The following is a 15,901-nucleotide window of genomic DNA, read 5'->3' on the forward strand; positions in this document are numbered from 1 at the left end:
TACCCTGGCACATCCTGCTCAATAAACTTCAGACTTCAGTAACACCTTGTGATCAGATCATCACAGTGTTTTCAGCTGTGTACATATAGCTGTATGCTGAGACCACACGGAAAGCAAATGTAGTGTGGTATACCACATTCTGATTAAAAAGTGGATGCAAAATGTTGGAACAGCAATATGTATACTCTGGTACAGTAAATATCTTACAGCATAATTCTTTATGGGATTCAGGATTTGGATGTTATTAATACACATTAATGTACTATCTTACAAAAAAGTCAAATTTGTAACAACGCACATTTGATTATATTACTGATTATATTTGTATAGTTCAGAAATTAATAAATACTGCACATTGTAAATATACGAATATGAGCTGCTGCATGGTTGAGAAACACATTATCTAGATTACCTAGACAGACAAGATATACACTTTTTTTAATGTGAGGAAAGGAATAACAATTCGGCTTCTAAGTTAATTTTTAAGTTGTGAACTGGAACTTTTAAGAATTGCATAGATCGTAATATTTTCTGACTTTCTTGATCTTACAAGGTAATATATAGAAAATAATAATAACCCCCCCCAACAAAACAAATGACTGAACAAAAAGAAACAAATGGACAGTCAACATACTAAAGCACAGAAAAATAAATTAAAAGCTGTGAGGAAAATTTTATGGGAACAGCAGTCAAAATATTTTGTTTCAGAGAAAGTATTTTGTGTTTGTGTACATTAAATAATTAAGTGCTAAGCATGCTAAACAAAATCTGTTCAATGATAGTAAATCTCTCTGTAACTGTATTATTGACTATAATAACTACAATTAATTCTTGTATGGAATCTAAACCTGAGTGAACCATTCTGTTCTTAGAAGATATAAAACTAAAAAAAAATAATAAAAAAAATATCTCTGAAAATCAAATGAAGAAATAAAATTTTCATAAGAATTGATCAAAAAACTGCCAAGGAAGTCTTGCATTTTAATTCTTGTTAGATGGCTATCAAATATTTTGAAGAAGTTAAGAAAAGGAAATAACTATTTTTATATTCATTTAAATAAAATATTTCTTGATAAAGATATTTCTAGAAATTATTTTTAAAGAATTTGCATATGCAAATACAGTGAAAATCAAGATCCAAACCAGTGCATTTTACTGTGACTTAGTACTGTGAAAAAAGAAAAAAATGCCTTTACTTCATGCATTCACTAATAAATCCTCCCAGCACACACAAGAATTAAAGAATTTCCTGCTTTTAATGAAACAGAATGGATAATAGTTTGTGGCTGAAAAAACCTTACTTTTACATCCACATATAGGAATTTTAGTTGAAGATAAGCGCTCTGTCTAAGGAGCAATTACATCACTGAAAAATAATTCATCTTCTAAAGCATTTCCAGTAGTATTTCATCATTCAAGAATTTAGTATTAACTAAATTAAAATTCTTGTGGAAGGAGAAATATCACAGTTCTTAAGACTGTATCAGAAAAGTAAATTAATTTTCTTAAATTATAATTCTTAAGTTATAATTCTCCAAGAAAGGATAAATAAAGACTCTTAGTTTCATTTAGAATAAAGTATAGAACCAAGTTGTCATTTTTTAGGAAACAAATGCTTACCGAGTAAGTAACATATGTGTAACATAAAGATTTAATAGCAAACATTTTGCAGTTTCACTCTTTAGCAAATGTTTAGGTGAAATGTTGTTTCAGCACCATGAGCAAGAAACCAGTTTATCAGAGCATTCTGCAACATGGGTTCTCTAACTAGTTATTAAGATGTGAAACTAAATGCATTTTACATATATTTATAGAGCAACATTGGTCAAAACATTACAAATGTATAGCTATACTAAGCAGTACAAGGCAAGGCATTTATAATTCCTTACAACTTCTGACAAAACAATCTTTGTAAGTACTATTTAAATGAGACTTTAAAAATATAAATATCTCAATATTCTATAAAATGCCAATACTGCTAACATCCTGTGGATATCCTTATACTACTGGACATAATAATAAAAAAGAACATGGAACAATATACTGTTAAAAACATCCAATTTGCTGAATACCTAATCTTTGCAGTCCAAATTGTCCATAATCTTTACCCTGGATGAATCCTTGAAAAACATATGTTGCTCCATCAGGTTCAGCAGATACCTGTAGACAAATAGTACTTCGAATTAAATGGGGAAAAGTTTGTTAGAAGTTAATAATATCTAATTGAAGAGAAATATCCTAATATGCTTGTCTGGTAGCTTTTTCCTGACTAAAAAAGGCCTCTTTTTTTCTCAGAAATCTATACATTTAAAAAGAAAAGACAGAACTGTTAAAGGCACAACTTAGGCATGGTAGCTTATGGTCACATATACTACCTTATACTACCTTTAACTGTATTATTTCTTTAAAATAACAACTTAAAGTTTCTGGAAAATCAAGATGTCAGTGTTTCTAAGCAACTTATGTACTTCAAAATTAACCGATTTGTTTAGGAAGTAGATGGCAAAGGTTTTATTGTAGGTAATCTTAAAAGATGCAAGTGTTGATTTTTTAATCATTACTTTAAAAGTAAATAAAAAAGACCTCACATTCAATTGACAGTTAGTTCCTTCGTTCTTTCTAGCACTTATCCCAATAATTACTTAATTATACAGCTGTAGACCGGAAGAATATTGAATAAGGCTTTGGTACAAGATCAAAATATGCTAGTATAACTAAAAGAATTGGTGGAGAAAGAAAAGAGTGGTGATCTTATGAATACCTCCCTTATTAAGGTAAGTACATTCTAAACTAACACATTGCGTTCAAATTTACAGGTACTTCCTTCCCAGGATTGTTATTAGGTTTAAATTCAATGGTCCCAAGGCAGGTTCCTTCAAGATTTTCCCTTAAGCTTCCCTTTCTCAAGGCAACAGTATGTCTTAGTAATGATCTGAAGCTGTTTTCACTGAAGAAAGGGTGCATTTCTCAGGTGAGATTCTTACTTTGGGGTAAAGCAACCTGTTTGAGCTATTACAGTGTTAAAAACAAAAAACAAAACAAAACAAAACAAACCCCAAAAAACCAAAAAAGCACCAAAACAGATGAAAAAAGGAGAAAATGGTCAAATAAGGACAGTGTGTAAATAGCATATGAAATAATAGGGACTGTACTGCATACTTTTGTACATTTAGAAATTTGAAAGTAAATTTCTTGCTTTTATCATATTTTTTTTTTTAACTCAGAGGCATGCTTATGAAGCATAAAGTTTGTACAAACCAAGGGAGATAAGCCCTTTTAAGACTATATTTATTGTTTAGGCAGTTTAGGAATTTTTGCTTTGGTTTTTGTTTTGTTCTACATCTTTTTGAAAAATTATTATGGAAGCAATGCCACAAGTTATACAAATATAAATTTATGTGTACACTTCAATGTACATCTCTTCTCTTCTTTTGGCATATGCACCCATACTGATGTCCCTATAGTGCTTTTAACAGTAGGTGAAACTAAGAAAACAGACAAATTCCTTGAAAAATGGTACGGTGTAATAGGGATGTATGAGTGTTTATTATCATCCAAATTATTTTAGGCCCTTTCTTTTCTGAAAAGTCTGCCATCTTCTCTGGCAAATAAAGTGTCTCGGGTCCCCAACAGACTCAACTTTTTCCAGCCTTAGCATTATCTTGGGGGATGTTTGTTTTTTCTGTCTGTTCTCTGAAGTGATTTCCTTTTCCTGGTTTAAACACATCCAAGGCACCTGTGCTGTTCCTTCTTTTTACACCTCTCTTTCACTTTGCCTCCTCTCAGCTATGAACTCTCTTCTCCTTTTTAAAGAATGAGCTCAGCCCCAGAACCTCCAAGGGGCTTAATGCTTGATTAGAGAAATCTATTTTGTTTTCCCGATACATGTAACAGTTCAGCTTTTTCATGGTGTGTAACACCATATTAATACCAAAATACAATATAAAACTATCACCATTAAGTAAAATATGGCTGCTAGCCTAATGATATTTTTATAATATTAACATTATATTTTATAATAAAATATTAATATAAATTATTATATTATCACAATGATAAAATTTCTCAATATATTGGAATAAAAATAAAGAAGTAGAATAAAGACTTCTGTGTTAATGTGCATTATAATTATGTTTACACAGTATTACTATTTCCATATTTCCCCTCAGACTGGTCTTCTATGTCTTAGAAAAAGATTTTCATTTCATTTAATGAATCAGCATTGCTAAAAAGATTCCATTTGATATATCTCAGGATTTTTTGGGTGTAGAAGACCAGTATGATTTCAAACAACAACAACAAAATCTATCACTTTTGTAGCAGAAATATACTCACAAAACCATCCATAGCCCATTTTTCCTCTTTCAATTTGCTCACAGATGTATGGGAGGGTGCTTTAATGAGATATATGTGGAGCATTAGCCGAGCTTCCTGGCTTTTATACACTCCTGTAGAATACAGTTTTAAAAATTTATATTTGTGTTGAGTAGAGAAATAATTTCATCTTTAGAATAATCATTTAATCCCTTGCCTTAAAAATGGAAAGTAGGAAGAATAGGTAGTATTGTTACCAACATTTTAGTTTAGCAACATGCATTCTTCTGTGAAATTATTTAAATTTTCATAGGATTTCAATAGAAACTGGTTTTAGCTTAGCCTGTAGAGAGGACAGAAAGGAAACCCTATACACACAGATGTTACTTAACTGTTATGGTTACAAGTCTCAGAAAAAACATTGACAGTAATCTCAGATGAGATGGAAAACACTGTTCTGAATCAGGCATAATGTATTTGAATCTCACATCCCCACTGTCACTATTTGTAATTTAGCTATTAGGTGAAGAAGATGACAATAGGAACATCCAATTCTTTTCCAAAAGCTCATGCTACATTACAAAATTCTAGATTTGAAAATATCTCAGAAAATAGAATTGTTCCTCATCAGTCAATATTACAACACAGTTTCTTCCAGACAATTACGAGACTTGTATATAACCGTATTTGTTTAGTAAGCATAATAAATTGACTCATTTTCATTCCTGCAAAAGAAATATTTAGAACCCAAATAAATTAATTTGTTAATCTGGAGAATGAAAATAAAATAATATAGTATGCTTACTGATTTAATCTTCCGTTACAAAGACAATGGTGAACAGTGAAAACACAGTCAAGATTTCCACCACCCCCACCCCTTTTAATCATTGCTATCAATTAATGGTTTTAAACTTCAGATTTTAAATAGAAAGACCTCTCTAGTAGGATCATTTCCCTTCTGTCAGGTACTGAAATTACTGTTCACTTTATATGAAGTCTTCAATTTGTAGAATCATCCAAGGTTGCATTACATTTTACATGAATAAAACCTAATGATGGCTAAAGAAAAAAAAAAAAATGAATCCCCAAACAATTATACTTCCACCTCCAGAAAGTTCCACAAAACTGAAATTAGAATTCACTGGTTTATTGACTCAATGCATCAAGGAACAGACTTCGTACTATGAACGAATTAGACTGAAACACTGGTCATCCCTGCCCCCCCCCCCCCCCCCCCCCCCTTTTTTTTTTTTTTTCTAATTTATACTGACTAACATATTGGGATGACTTCAGACTAGCTATAGCTAGTATGTGTTATCTACGCATGAACTAAACTAGATATCTTTTTATTAACTGAAAACTCCAGTAACATAGCATACTGTTAATTTTGGTTATTTCCCATTTTTATGTTCATCTAAATTCTGTGATGTGAACAAGAACTGAAGACAGCACTGAGATACAGGAGAGGTACTGGCTCTCAGTATTGGGTTTTGGTAGCAGCAGGGCTACAGGGGTAGCTTGTGTGAGAGCCCTGTGTCTAACCGCATCAATGCTGGCCAGCTCCAAGACAGACTCACTGCTGGCCAAGGGCGAGCTCATCAGCAACAGTGGTAGTACCCCTGTGATGCACTTAAGAACAGGCAAAAACTGCTACACATCAGCAGCCAGAGAAGAAGACTGAGAATATGTAAGGGAAACAGCTGTGCAGGCACCAAGGGCAGTGAAGCAGGAGGTGCCCCAGGCGCCGGAGCAGAGGTTCCCCCCCAGCCCGTGGTGCAGCCCCCGGTGAGGCAGGCTGTGCCCCTCAGCCCATGGAGGGTGGCGGGGGAGCAGATCCCCACCTGCAGCCCGTGCAGAGCCCCACGCCAGGGCAGGGGGTGCCTGGAGGAGGCTGTGATCCCATGGGCAGCCTGCGCTGGAGCAGCTCCTGGCAGGGCCTGTGAGCCCCCATGGCAAGGAGCCCCGGCTGGGGCAGGTTTGGGGCTGGGCTTGTGACCCTGTTGGGGGACCCACAATGCAGAAGTTCATGGAGGACTGTCTCCCATGGGTGGGACACCACGCTGGAGCAGTGGAAAAGAGTGAGGAAGATTGACCTGCTTGGTGGGCACCTGGCATCCAACCAAGGTCCAGCCACCACACTGTCCAGTGAAGAAGAAATATCTAAGGCTGCACAAAAACACTAGCTCACACAGTAGTGGAAGGAAGGAAATACCCAGGTACTTAGCGCTCTTTGCATCTCTTAAGGTAGAGAAAGAAGAAATGCTGGCACAACGGAATAGCTTAATATTGGACTGCAATGCTGCAAAGAGATGATCTGGGAGACCACAGAGTTTTCAGACTAACAGAGTTTTGTATGCATGTTCAGAAGAAAAGGGTAGGTGATGTTATTCTGTTAAAAATAAATTCCAGAGCAGAAAAAGCATGGCCACATCTGTCTTGCTGGCTGTTAATCTGAGAAAACAAAAAAACTTACAAAATGGAAACAGATCACATGCCCATATATAACCTAACTAAGAAAAGACATTCAACTTTGTCCTCTCCATTAGTTTATTCACCCTAGACTTTCACTACAGACTATGGCAAGATGAGCATCTCAAAATTTCAATTCAGGTTAGGATGCCTTTTTCCAATAGGTTAATGTTCTTTCACTTCTGTCCTTACTAACACCTCTGGTGAAAAATGAGTGGTGCTAAACTACTTCAGAGAGAGTGGTCCTTAACTGATAAATAAGATTAAAACCACCAGTGTTCCATCTGATGCAATTTTTTAGGTTTCTTCAGTCCTTTCAAAAAGGTTCTAGACAGAAGGTAAAGTTTCAAGAAACTAAGTTTTGAGTTCTTTTATGCTTATTCACCCCCCTGTGCTATATAGCGTGTCACTCCTGCAGTGTGATAGGCCCTTTGTCTGTGTGGCTGAGATGTCTCAATTAAGAAACTGACAGAGTTTTAAAAACAACAAAAAAATTCCCAACTATCAACCTAAACATTTTTTACAGTATTTTTGTTTACTTGCTTGTCAAGCCATATCTGTAGTTTCTGCTGATTGTTCACAGCATAGAGAACTGTGCATATTGTGACAACATAACCATGGCAACAGTGCTCTGAATGTCGGGGACTATGGAGTATCATAAACCACTGTTGCAATCAAGGGCTTCTTTTGAAACCACAGTATGAAGGGAGCTACTTAGCTGGGAACCCAGCCCACTGAGTTGGAAGAAAGGGACAGGGAGCAGAATGAAGCCTCCATAATCTAAGGGGAAATGGGCAGTGACCTGCTACACCACTTAGACACACACATATCTGTGGGGCCAAAAGGGATCCACCGGAGGACACTGAGGGAGCTGGCAGAGGAGCTCACCCAGCCACTTTCAATCATTTATCAGCAGTCCTGTATAAACAGGGAGGTTCCAGTTGACTGGAGGTTAGCAAATGTGATGCTCATGTTCAAGAAGGGCCAGAAGAAGGATACAGGAAACTACAGGCCTCTCAGCCTGACCTTGATGCCAGGGAAGGTTATGGAGCAGCTCATCTTAAGTGCCATCATGCAGCATGTACAGGACAATCGGAGGATCAGGCCAAGCATGGGTTTATGAAAGGCAGGTGCTGCTTGACTGACCTGATCTCCTACGACAAGACAACCCACCTAATGGATCAAAGAAAGGCTGTGGATGTTGTCTACCTGGACCTTGGTAAAGCCTTTGACACTGTTTCCCACAGCATTCTCCTGGAGAAGCTGGCTGCTCATGGCTTGGATAGAAATACTCTTCACTGGGTAAAAAGCTGGCTGGATGGCTGAGCTCAATGAACGGTGGTAAACAGTGTTACATCTAGTTGGTGGCTGGTCACAGCTGGTGTTCCCCAGGACTCAGTATTGGATCCAGTTCTGTTTCGTATCTTTATCAATGATCTGGATGAGGAGATTGCGTGCACCCCCAGTAAGTCTGCAGATGACACCAAGTTTGGGGGGGAGTATTGATCTGCTCAAGGGCAGGAAGGTTCTACATAGGGATCTGGGCAGGGTGGATCAATGGGCCAAGGCCAATTGTATGAAGTTCAAGAAGAAGTGCCGAGTCCTGCACTTTGTTCATAACAACGCCATGCAACTCTACAGCCTGGGGGAGCTTGGCTGGAAAGCTGCCTGGTGGAAAAGGACCTGAGGGTGCTGGTCAACAGCTGGCTGAACATGAGCCAGCAGCGTGTCCAGGTGGCCAAGAAGGCCAACAGCATCCTGGCTTGTATCCAAAATAGTGTGGCCAGCAGGACTAGGGAAGTGATTGTCCTCCTGTCGTCAGAACTGGTGAGGTCATACCTTGAATACTGTGTTCAGTTTTGGGCCTCTCACTACAAGAAAGACACTGAGGTGCTGGAGTATGTCCAGAGAAGGGCAACAAAGCCAGTGAAGGGTCTGGAGCATAAGTCTTATGAGGAGCAGCTGAGGTTGTTTATCCTGGAGAAAAGAAGGCTCAGGGGGGGCTTTATCACCCTCTATAACTACCTGAAAGGAGGTTGTAGTGACGTGGGTTTAAGTCTATTCTCCCAGGTACCAAGTGAGAGGATGAGAGGAAATGGTGTCCAGTAGTGCCAGGGGAGGTTTAGTTTGAATATTAGGAAAAATCTCTTCTCCAAAAGAGTTATCAAGCACTGGAACAGGCTAGCCAGGGAAGTGGTTAAGGCACTATCCCTGGGGATATTTAAAGGATGCATACATGTGGTACTTTGGGACATGGTTTAGTGGTGTGGACTTGGTAATGCTAGAGTAACGGTTGGACTTGATGATCTTAAAGGTCTTTTCCAACTGAAATGATTCTCTGATACTATGATTCTACTTTTTACAATGATATCAGCTAGTCTAACAAGTGTCATCCCCCCTTGCTCTCCATGTTCATTATGTATCTCTGCCTTGCTAAGTTAACACATATCAGCCTCATCATATTGTGTATTAGTCAGTAATAGGCTATCATAGGGAAATGGTACAATTAAGCATTAAGAAAGCTGTAGGAACAGGAATTTAATTTTATTTTTAATATTTAAGGAAGAAGAATGAGAATTAGGATGATTCTTTCATTCCTCATTGTCTATTAACTCCAATAAAACCTGGGAAATTAAAAAAGAGGAGGGAAGGAAAAGGTGGAAAAATCCCCACTTTTGAAGAGGAACTGAACTAGAATGAAAATGTATTTGATAAGCTAAGAAAGTTTCCAAAAGATGTTAAAAGTTTAAGTTGCATGTATAAAGTTACAGGGAACTTTATATATATATAAGTCAGAAAAAAATAAATGGAAATGAGTTTTTCTTATCCCATACCTGATAGCAGCAATTCCATGTTGCTGTTTGTAAGTGTTGCATTTACTCTTCCTGAAGTTGCATTGAAACTGGTGACTGTCAAAGTCATTGGCTGTTTCTTGCTTTTGTAATTGTAAGACCCTTTCCATATATAATTTTGGGCAAATACATCATCAGGAACTATATAGACATAAAATATATTTCAATACATTTTGCAATATTTAGTACTTATGAAGTCAAGCATCCAACAAAATGTGTGATAAATATTAGCATTTTCTCTACTTTACGTTCTCCATTTTTAAGTCTATTAGGCATAATCTTCAAATAAAACCCATGGAAACCTGGCATGAACATTTATGAAAGAAATGTATTTGTACTGAAGAACACAACCACAACTGTACCTTAATTTGCTCCTTTCCTCAAATACGGACATGTCTTAAAATTAAACTAACTTCACAAATTCTAATTTAACAGCTGTAACCAAAAGACCAGATTCCCCTCACTACAGAATATTTTCTATGCCAGCACAGTCATGTGGAGACATACATCTAGGATTAAATTTTGCAGAAATTAATATCAACTCAGTTATCAAAAATTTTATGAGCATATTTAAATGATAATAGATGATTATAAGCATTTTCTTTATTACCTAGTCACTTTTTCTAATGAAAAATAAGAAGTTTTGTCTTGTCTTCAAATGCTTAACAAATTATTAGCTTCACCAGGAGGAAAAAAAAAAAAAGAAATCCCTTAATTTAAAATTTAAAAGAGTTCATAGACTGCAGGGAGAATAAACACACTGTATTTATACCTTTACATTTAGTATTTATCATTATCCAACTGTAGAATGATTAATTTAAGTAATGTTCTTCCAGCAACAGTACAGTTAAAAAAAATAAATAATGTTACTTATCTAGTAAAAACATATATATGCAAATCCTTAAAATCTTAGCATGAGATACCATTTAAACAATTACATTGATGGTGACTTGGGGTGGATTTACTACTCTTTCCAAAGTAAATGTATCAAACTTATTTCTATAACAAATAATCATGACTTAAAATCAGCACTTTCACATTATTTGGGGTCACTCACCCTGTACTTAAAACTCTAGGATTTGTGTGCATTGGCATCTCATGTCACAAAAGCACAGAAGAATATTTGCGTCTTTCCCGGGATATCCCAAAATTCAAGACTGGGGCACACTGGAATACCTAGAAGTCTTTCTTCAGCATTTATTTTAGGGGTCACAGTGATAGGCTATCTTTCCCATAAAGGGCAAAAGAGCTTTCCTAGGTTTTGTGTATGTGCGTATATATATATAAATATATATATACACGCACGCATATATTTTTTGACAAGTAAACACATCAAAACTGGGCCTGCAAACTGCAAGCAAAAACTACATGATGCAAGCAGTCTGATGCTGTTGATTTGTGATCTGCCTGAAATTTATTTCCCTACTTTCAGGAAACCTGAACTTTACGTATTTTATTTGTAATTAATTGGGATTGTACAAAAAGTGCGATGAATGAAAAAAACTGACAATAATGACAACCACCCTACCACACAGTAAATCACTGACAAACACAGTTTTGAAGCAGTGTGCAACCTGTTAAATACCAACACCAAAAAAAAAAAAAAAAAAGCTCCCCAACACCCTGTGCTAAGGAATTGCTTTTAAATCTTTTTTATTATTATTATTGGCAGACATTTAATAGGGTTATAGTCAAAGGCCATTATTAGTTAAGGAGACTGCTCTTTTCAAAAAGCCTCTTCATTGGACAGGGAAAGGTTTCTCTTGTATCCAATCAGGACATCCCAAGACAGTCTTCTTTAGTAAGTCAGTTAAAACTGGAGTTGACTTTAGCCAGAATTAGAGACACTACCCTCTTTAGGCTAAAATTAGCTTTTTTGAAGGCTAAGTTTAAGACCAATACTGAAGTATTTAGGTAAAGCAATTTAAATTAGCACTATGTAAAAGAAGTGCAAGACCATGAAAAAAAATGAAATAACATGTCTTTTAAATTATTTCTAGGTAAGCAATATAGCTTTTTAATGGGTAAATTGCACAGGATCTTACACAGAACAAAGTGATTTCAGTGAAACCAATAAAACTCTCATCATATAACAGTTAGAAATTGTATATGGATATAAATAATACCATATAGTCTAGACAGACTTAAACATTGGGGAATAATTTAATTAATTATGGTTTTGTTCTGTTATTGTGATGCCTAATCTAATACTTTATTAATTCTAAGCCATTCAGTGCTTACTAAATTGATCCTCATCATCTTTTCTAAGCAGAAATTGTTTAAAACTATATATACTTCAAAGCACTTACCACTTAGTTTGGGACTTGGTGTTCCCAAAGCTGGTCGGGGATCCTTCACTAATATTTTGGAACCAGCTGTCAGAAAGAATGAATGACAAAAAGGTAAATCAGTAGCAAATATGTTACTCAGAAACTAGAAGAATCATCTCCATAATGGAATTTATTTGTTACAAAGGATATAAGAGATGTTTCACACTCAAATAGGAATGAGATTTCAGTCAGTATCAAGCCTTAGTATCACAGGAGCACATGCACACTGATTTCTTCTGTTGCTGCATTTTCTCCTACATCAGTCACCTGGATGGTATCAAGTCATTTGCAATACCCAAACAGCATAGGCATTCACTTCAGAATCCACAAGGCAAAATTCATAGTCCTGGACTACACACCTAATATGTGAGATATCTTCTAATATGTCATCTAAGGCAAGCTATGCAATTTAAATCAGGATCCACACAAAATAGCACTGTGATTAGTGCTTTGACTGGAAGCAATGTAACAACAAACAGTGAAAAGATATGTAACAAGGGAGTTTTAAATTATGTTTCTTATCTTCAGCAGAGCTGAGTATGACATCTTATGTTCAAGACTGAAAACCCAAAGTTGTATGCTTCATCTCTTAAAAATGGAGGAGATGGTCATCATTGCTACGAAGAATGGCAACCCAAAGAAAGAAACAAATGAGGCTGTCCAGAGTATCTCCAACTGCTCAAGTTATTTGAGCGTTGGAAGTTGGAGAATTTAATTTCTTTGCTTAGAGCAGGAACTTTCCCACTGTTGAAGATGATGAACTACATGAAATGGGACAGTGTCATTTCCTGCAGCTGAAGCTATTTTATTTTGCAGAAACTAATTTGGATTCACTGGGCTATAAAAAAGACACATAATTCTGTCTCCTAATGAAGAATACTCTCATGCAGCACTAGGCTCCATTCCTTGCTCCAATGATTATTTCAATATTTTGTATTTTGGATCTTGGCTTTGAACCCAGGCCTTTTCTCTCTGGTCGATACTCTAAAAAAAAACAGACAAGAATAGCAACTTCCTTCCCCCTGAGTTGAGCATTTTTCTGCATAAAAAGGTAACTTCAGCAAGAAGCACTGAGAATATTTTTCTTGAGAATAACTTTTTGCTTGTGACAGAAGGTATTGTTCTTGGTATATAAATTCAAACTGGCAAGAAACAAGGGCAGAGTTTGGAATTCAACCTCAGATTCTCATTGCCTGTTACTACTGATTGGTTATTCTCTATTTCCTCTCTCTGTTTTGAAAGAAACTTACTGAACTTCACTGAACATGGTTGACCTGGAGGGCATGCTTCAACAGCATATGCATTTTGTCTAGATAAAGCTCAGTTTAGAAATATCTGAATCATCCAAAGGGCTTTAGTATAAAAAGCTACTGAGTCAATCAGCCTTGTCAAGGTGAATACATTTCTAGTCAAGTTCAGAATGGAAATTTAAAATACAAAATAAAATTAAATAAAAATTTTAAACACAAACTGAAAACTAAAAAAAAAAAAAGATATCTATGGAGTTTAATCCTAGGTCCAGGTATTTGCTAAGAAGGACTTTCAAGGTTACAATTTTGTATTTAATGAACCAAATTCTAGTTTAAGTCCCCTGCAGATCCTTTTAGACCCCTCAGCTCCAAATGTTTTATTCCTTTTCATCCATTTCCAAGTTATTTTTGTGAAGTCAATAATCACAGGTGAAGAACATGGCCTGGTGCTCTTCTCCTTTCCATAGGAGAGAGATGTTTCCCCCCTCTGTAACAGGAAAAATTGAAAATATTTAACAGATATTTTACTTTATCTAATTAGAGTTAATACTTTAAAATATGTTGCTCATTCTTAGTTTTCTCCACTGCTAAAATGGAAGAAGCAAGACCTCTGATCCTAAAAATTTTGCGTTTCTGTAACATTTTTTCAGGACATTGGGCAACTAAGTTATATGACAAGGTAGATACACTTATAGTTAACACTTAATGCTTTTAAAGAAAATTCTTATAAAGGTTCCTTACTATCAGATAGGAGAGATAATACTACTTGTTTCAATATCAGTGAAAAGTTCTTGGATCAAAATACAACCCATGAATTAGATTTGGTCTGCCGTAACACTTCCTGAGTACTGAACAAGTCATAAGCTTCCTGGCAGCTAGCTTTCTAACATTTTCCCAAAGCTCTGCTCTGTTTTTCCCCAGCACTTGCCTGGCATTACATGCCACAACACCTGCTTTTTAGTAATACAAAATACTAATTTCCTGTTTCCCTTCCAAGTAGTGGTGTTTTGCTCTATAGCCTTTGAATGCCTCTGTAAGAGCCCTGAGGATAACCACATCTGAAACATGAGGTATCAGTAATCTGAAAGATGCCTTAATTGTTCAGGAAATAGAATTCCAAGCCGTATAGCTATATTTGAGAATGTTTCTTATCTCACATGAAAAAGACCATTCTCACCATGATTTTGCTATGAGGTTCTCCATGCCCCGCCTTGACAAAGTATGTAGTAAAAATTAGAAACAAAATAAAATCTTGGAACATCAAGGACAAAGAAGATAGGCTTTGTTCAGAAGTAGCATATTGTTGCTTTCATACAAATATAAAATAATATTAAACCCTATAGATTAATTCCATGTAGTGATTCAGGCATCTACTTGGGCTTTTAGGTATCCTTCTCCGATATTAGAATAGATGCATAGAGTCATAGAATCATTAAGGTTGGAAGACCTTCATTCTGTGTCTGTTCCTGTCTTACAGCTCATGAAGCCAGGTACCCAGAGAATCACTGGTCTTACTAATAAAGACTGAGGCAAAGAAAGCATTAAGTACCTCATCCATTTTGTCACTATATTTCCCTCCACGTCCAATCAAGGATGAAGATTCTCCTTAGCTCTCCTTTTACTGTTAAGGTATTTTATAGAAATGTTTTTAATTGTATTTTACAGTAGTAGCCAGATTAAATTCTAGCTGGTCTATGGCCCTTCTGATTTTCTCCCTGCACAACCTCATGACATCCTTGCAGTCCTGCTGAGTAGCCTGCCATTCTACTTGGGCTTTGGTCCTTCTAATTTTCTCTCTGCGTAACCTCACAACATCCATGCAGTCCTCCAGAGTGACCTGCCCCTTCTTCCAAAAGGTAAATGCTCCCTTTTTTCCTGAGTTTCAGCCAAAGCTCTCATTTTCAGCCAGCCTGGTTTTCTTCCCCACAAAATTGTCTTTCAGCAAATGGGCACAGCTTGCTCCTGCACATTTAAGATTTCCTTCTTGAAGAATGTCCACACTTCCTGGACTCCTTTGCCCTTCAGGACTGCCTCCCAAGGGACTCTGTTAACCAGGCTCCTAAACAGGCCCAAGCCTCCAGAAGTCCAAGGCAGAGGTTCTGCTGATCCCCCTCCTTACTTCTCTGAGAACTGAAAACTATCATCTCATGATCACTGTGTCCAAAACATACTCCAGCCACCACATCACCCACCAGTCCTTCCCTGTTTGTAAACAGTAGATCCAGCAGGGCATCTCCTCTGGTTGGCTCACTGAGCAGCTGTGTCAGGCAGTTATCTTACACACACTCCAGGAACCTCCTAGACTGTTTCCTTTCTGCTGTGTTGTATTTCCAGCAGACATCTGTTAGGTTGAAGTCCCTCACGAGAACCAGGGCTAGCAACTGTGAGACTTCTCCTAGGTGCTTCTAGAATATTTTATATGCCTCTTCATCATGGTTGGGTGATCTGCACAAGACTCCCACCGTGATATCTGTCTTGTTGGCCTTCCCCTTGATTCTTACTCATAAACACTCAATCCTATTGTCACCATCATCAAGCTCTGAACAGTCAAAATACTCCCCAATGTACAGGGCTATCCCACTGCCTTTCCATCCTCACCTATCCCTACTGACGAGTTCATAGCCACCCATTGCAGAACTCCAGTTGTGCAAGATATCTCACTGTGTTTCTGTGATGGCAACTACAT

General features: G+C 36.8%; 1 protein-coding gene across 2 annotated transcripts in view; it reads right to left on the reverse strand.

Moving 5' to 3' along the window:
• Nucleotides 1-15,901, reverse strand: part of CSMD3 (CUB and Sushi multiple domains 3) — a 726,030-nt gene that overhangs the window by 3,556 nt on the left and 706,573 nt on the right. For both annotated transcript variants that reach the window (XM_040588420.1, XM_040588419.1), the window contains 4 exons: nucleotides 11,945-12,010; nucleotides 9,618-9,776; nucleotides 4,336-4,448; nucleotides 2,073-2,160 (listed from right to left, as the gene is read on the reverse strand). In XM_040588420.1, the coding sequence (XP_040444354.1) occupies nucleotides 2,073-2,160; nucleotides 4,336-4,448; nucleotides 9,618-9,776; nucleotides 11,945-12,010 (426 nt within the window). The remainder of the gene's footprint in view (nucleotides 1-2,072; nucleotides 2,161-4,335; nucleotides 4,449-9,617; nucleotides 9,777-11,944; nucleotides 12,011-15,901) is intronic.

The sequence above is a fragment of the Falco naumanni genome, chromosome 3 (genome assembly GCF_017639655.2).
Source record: "Falco naumanni isolate bFalNau1 chromosome 3, bFalNau1.pat, whole genome shotgun sequence".
Lineage (NCBI taxonomy): Eukaryota > Metazoa > Chordata > Aves > Falconiformes > Falconidae > Falco > Falco naumanni.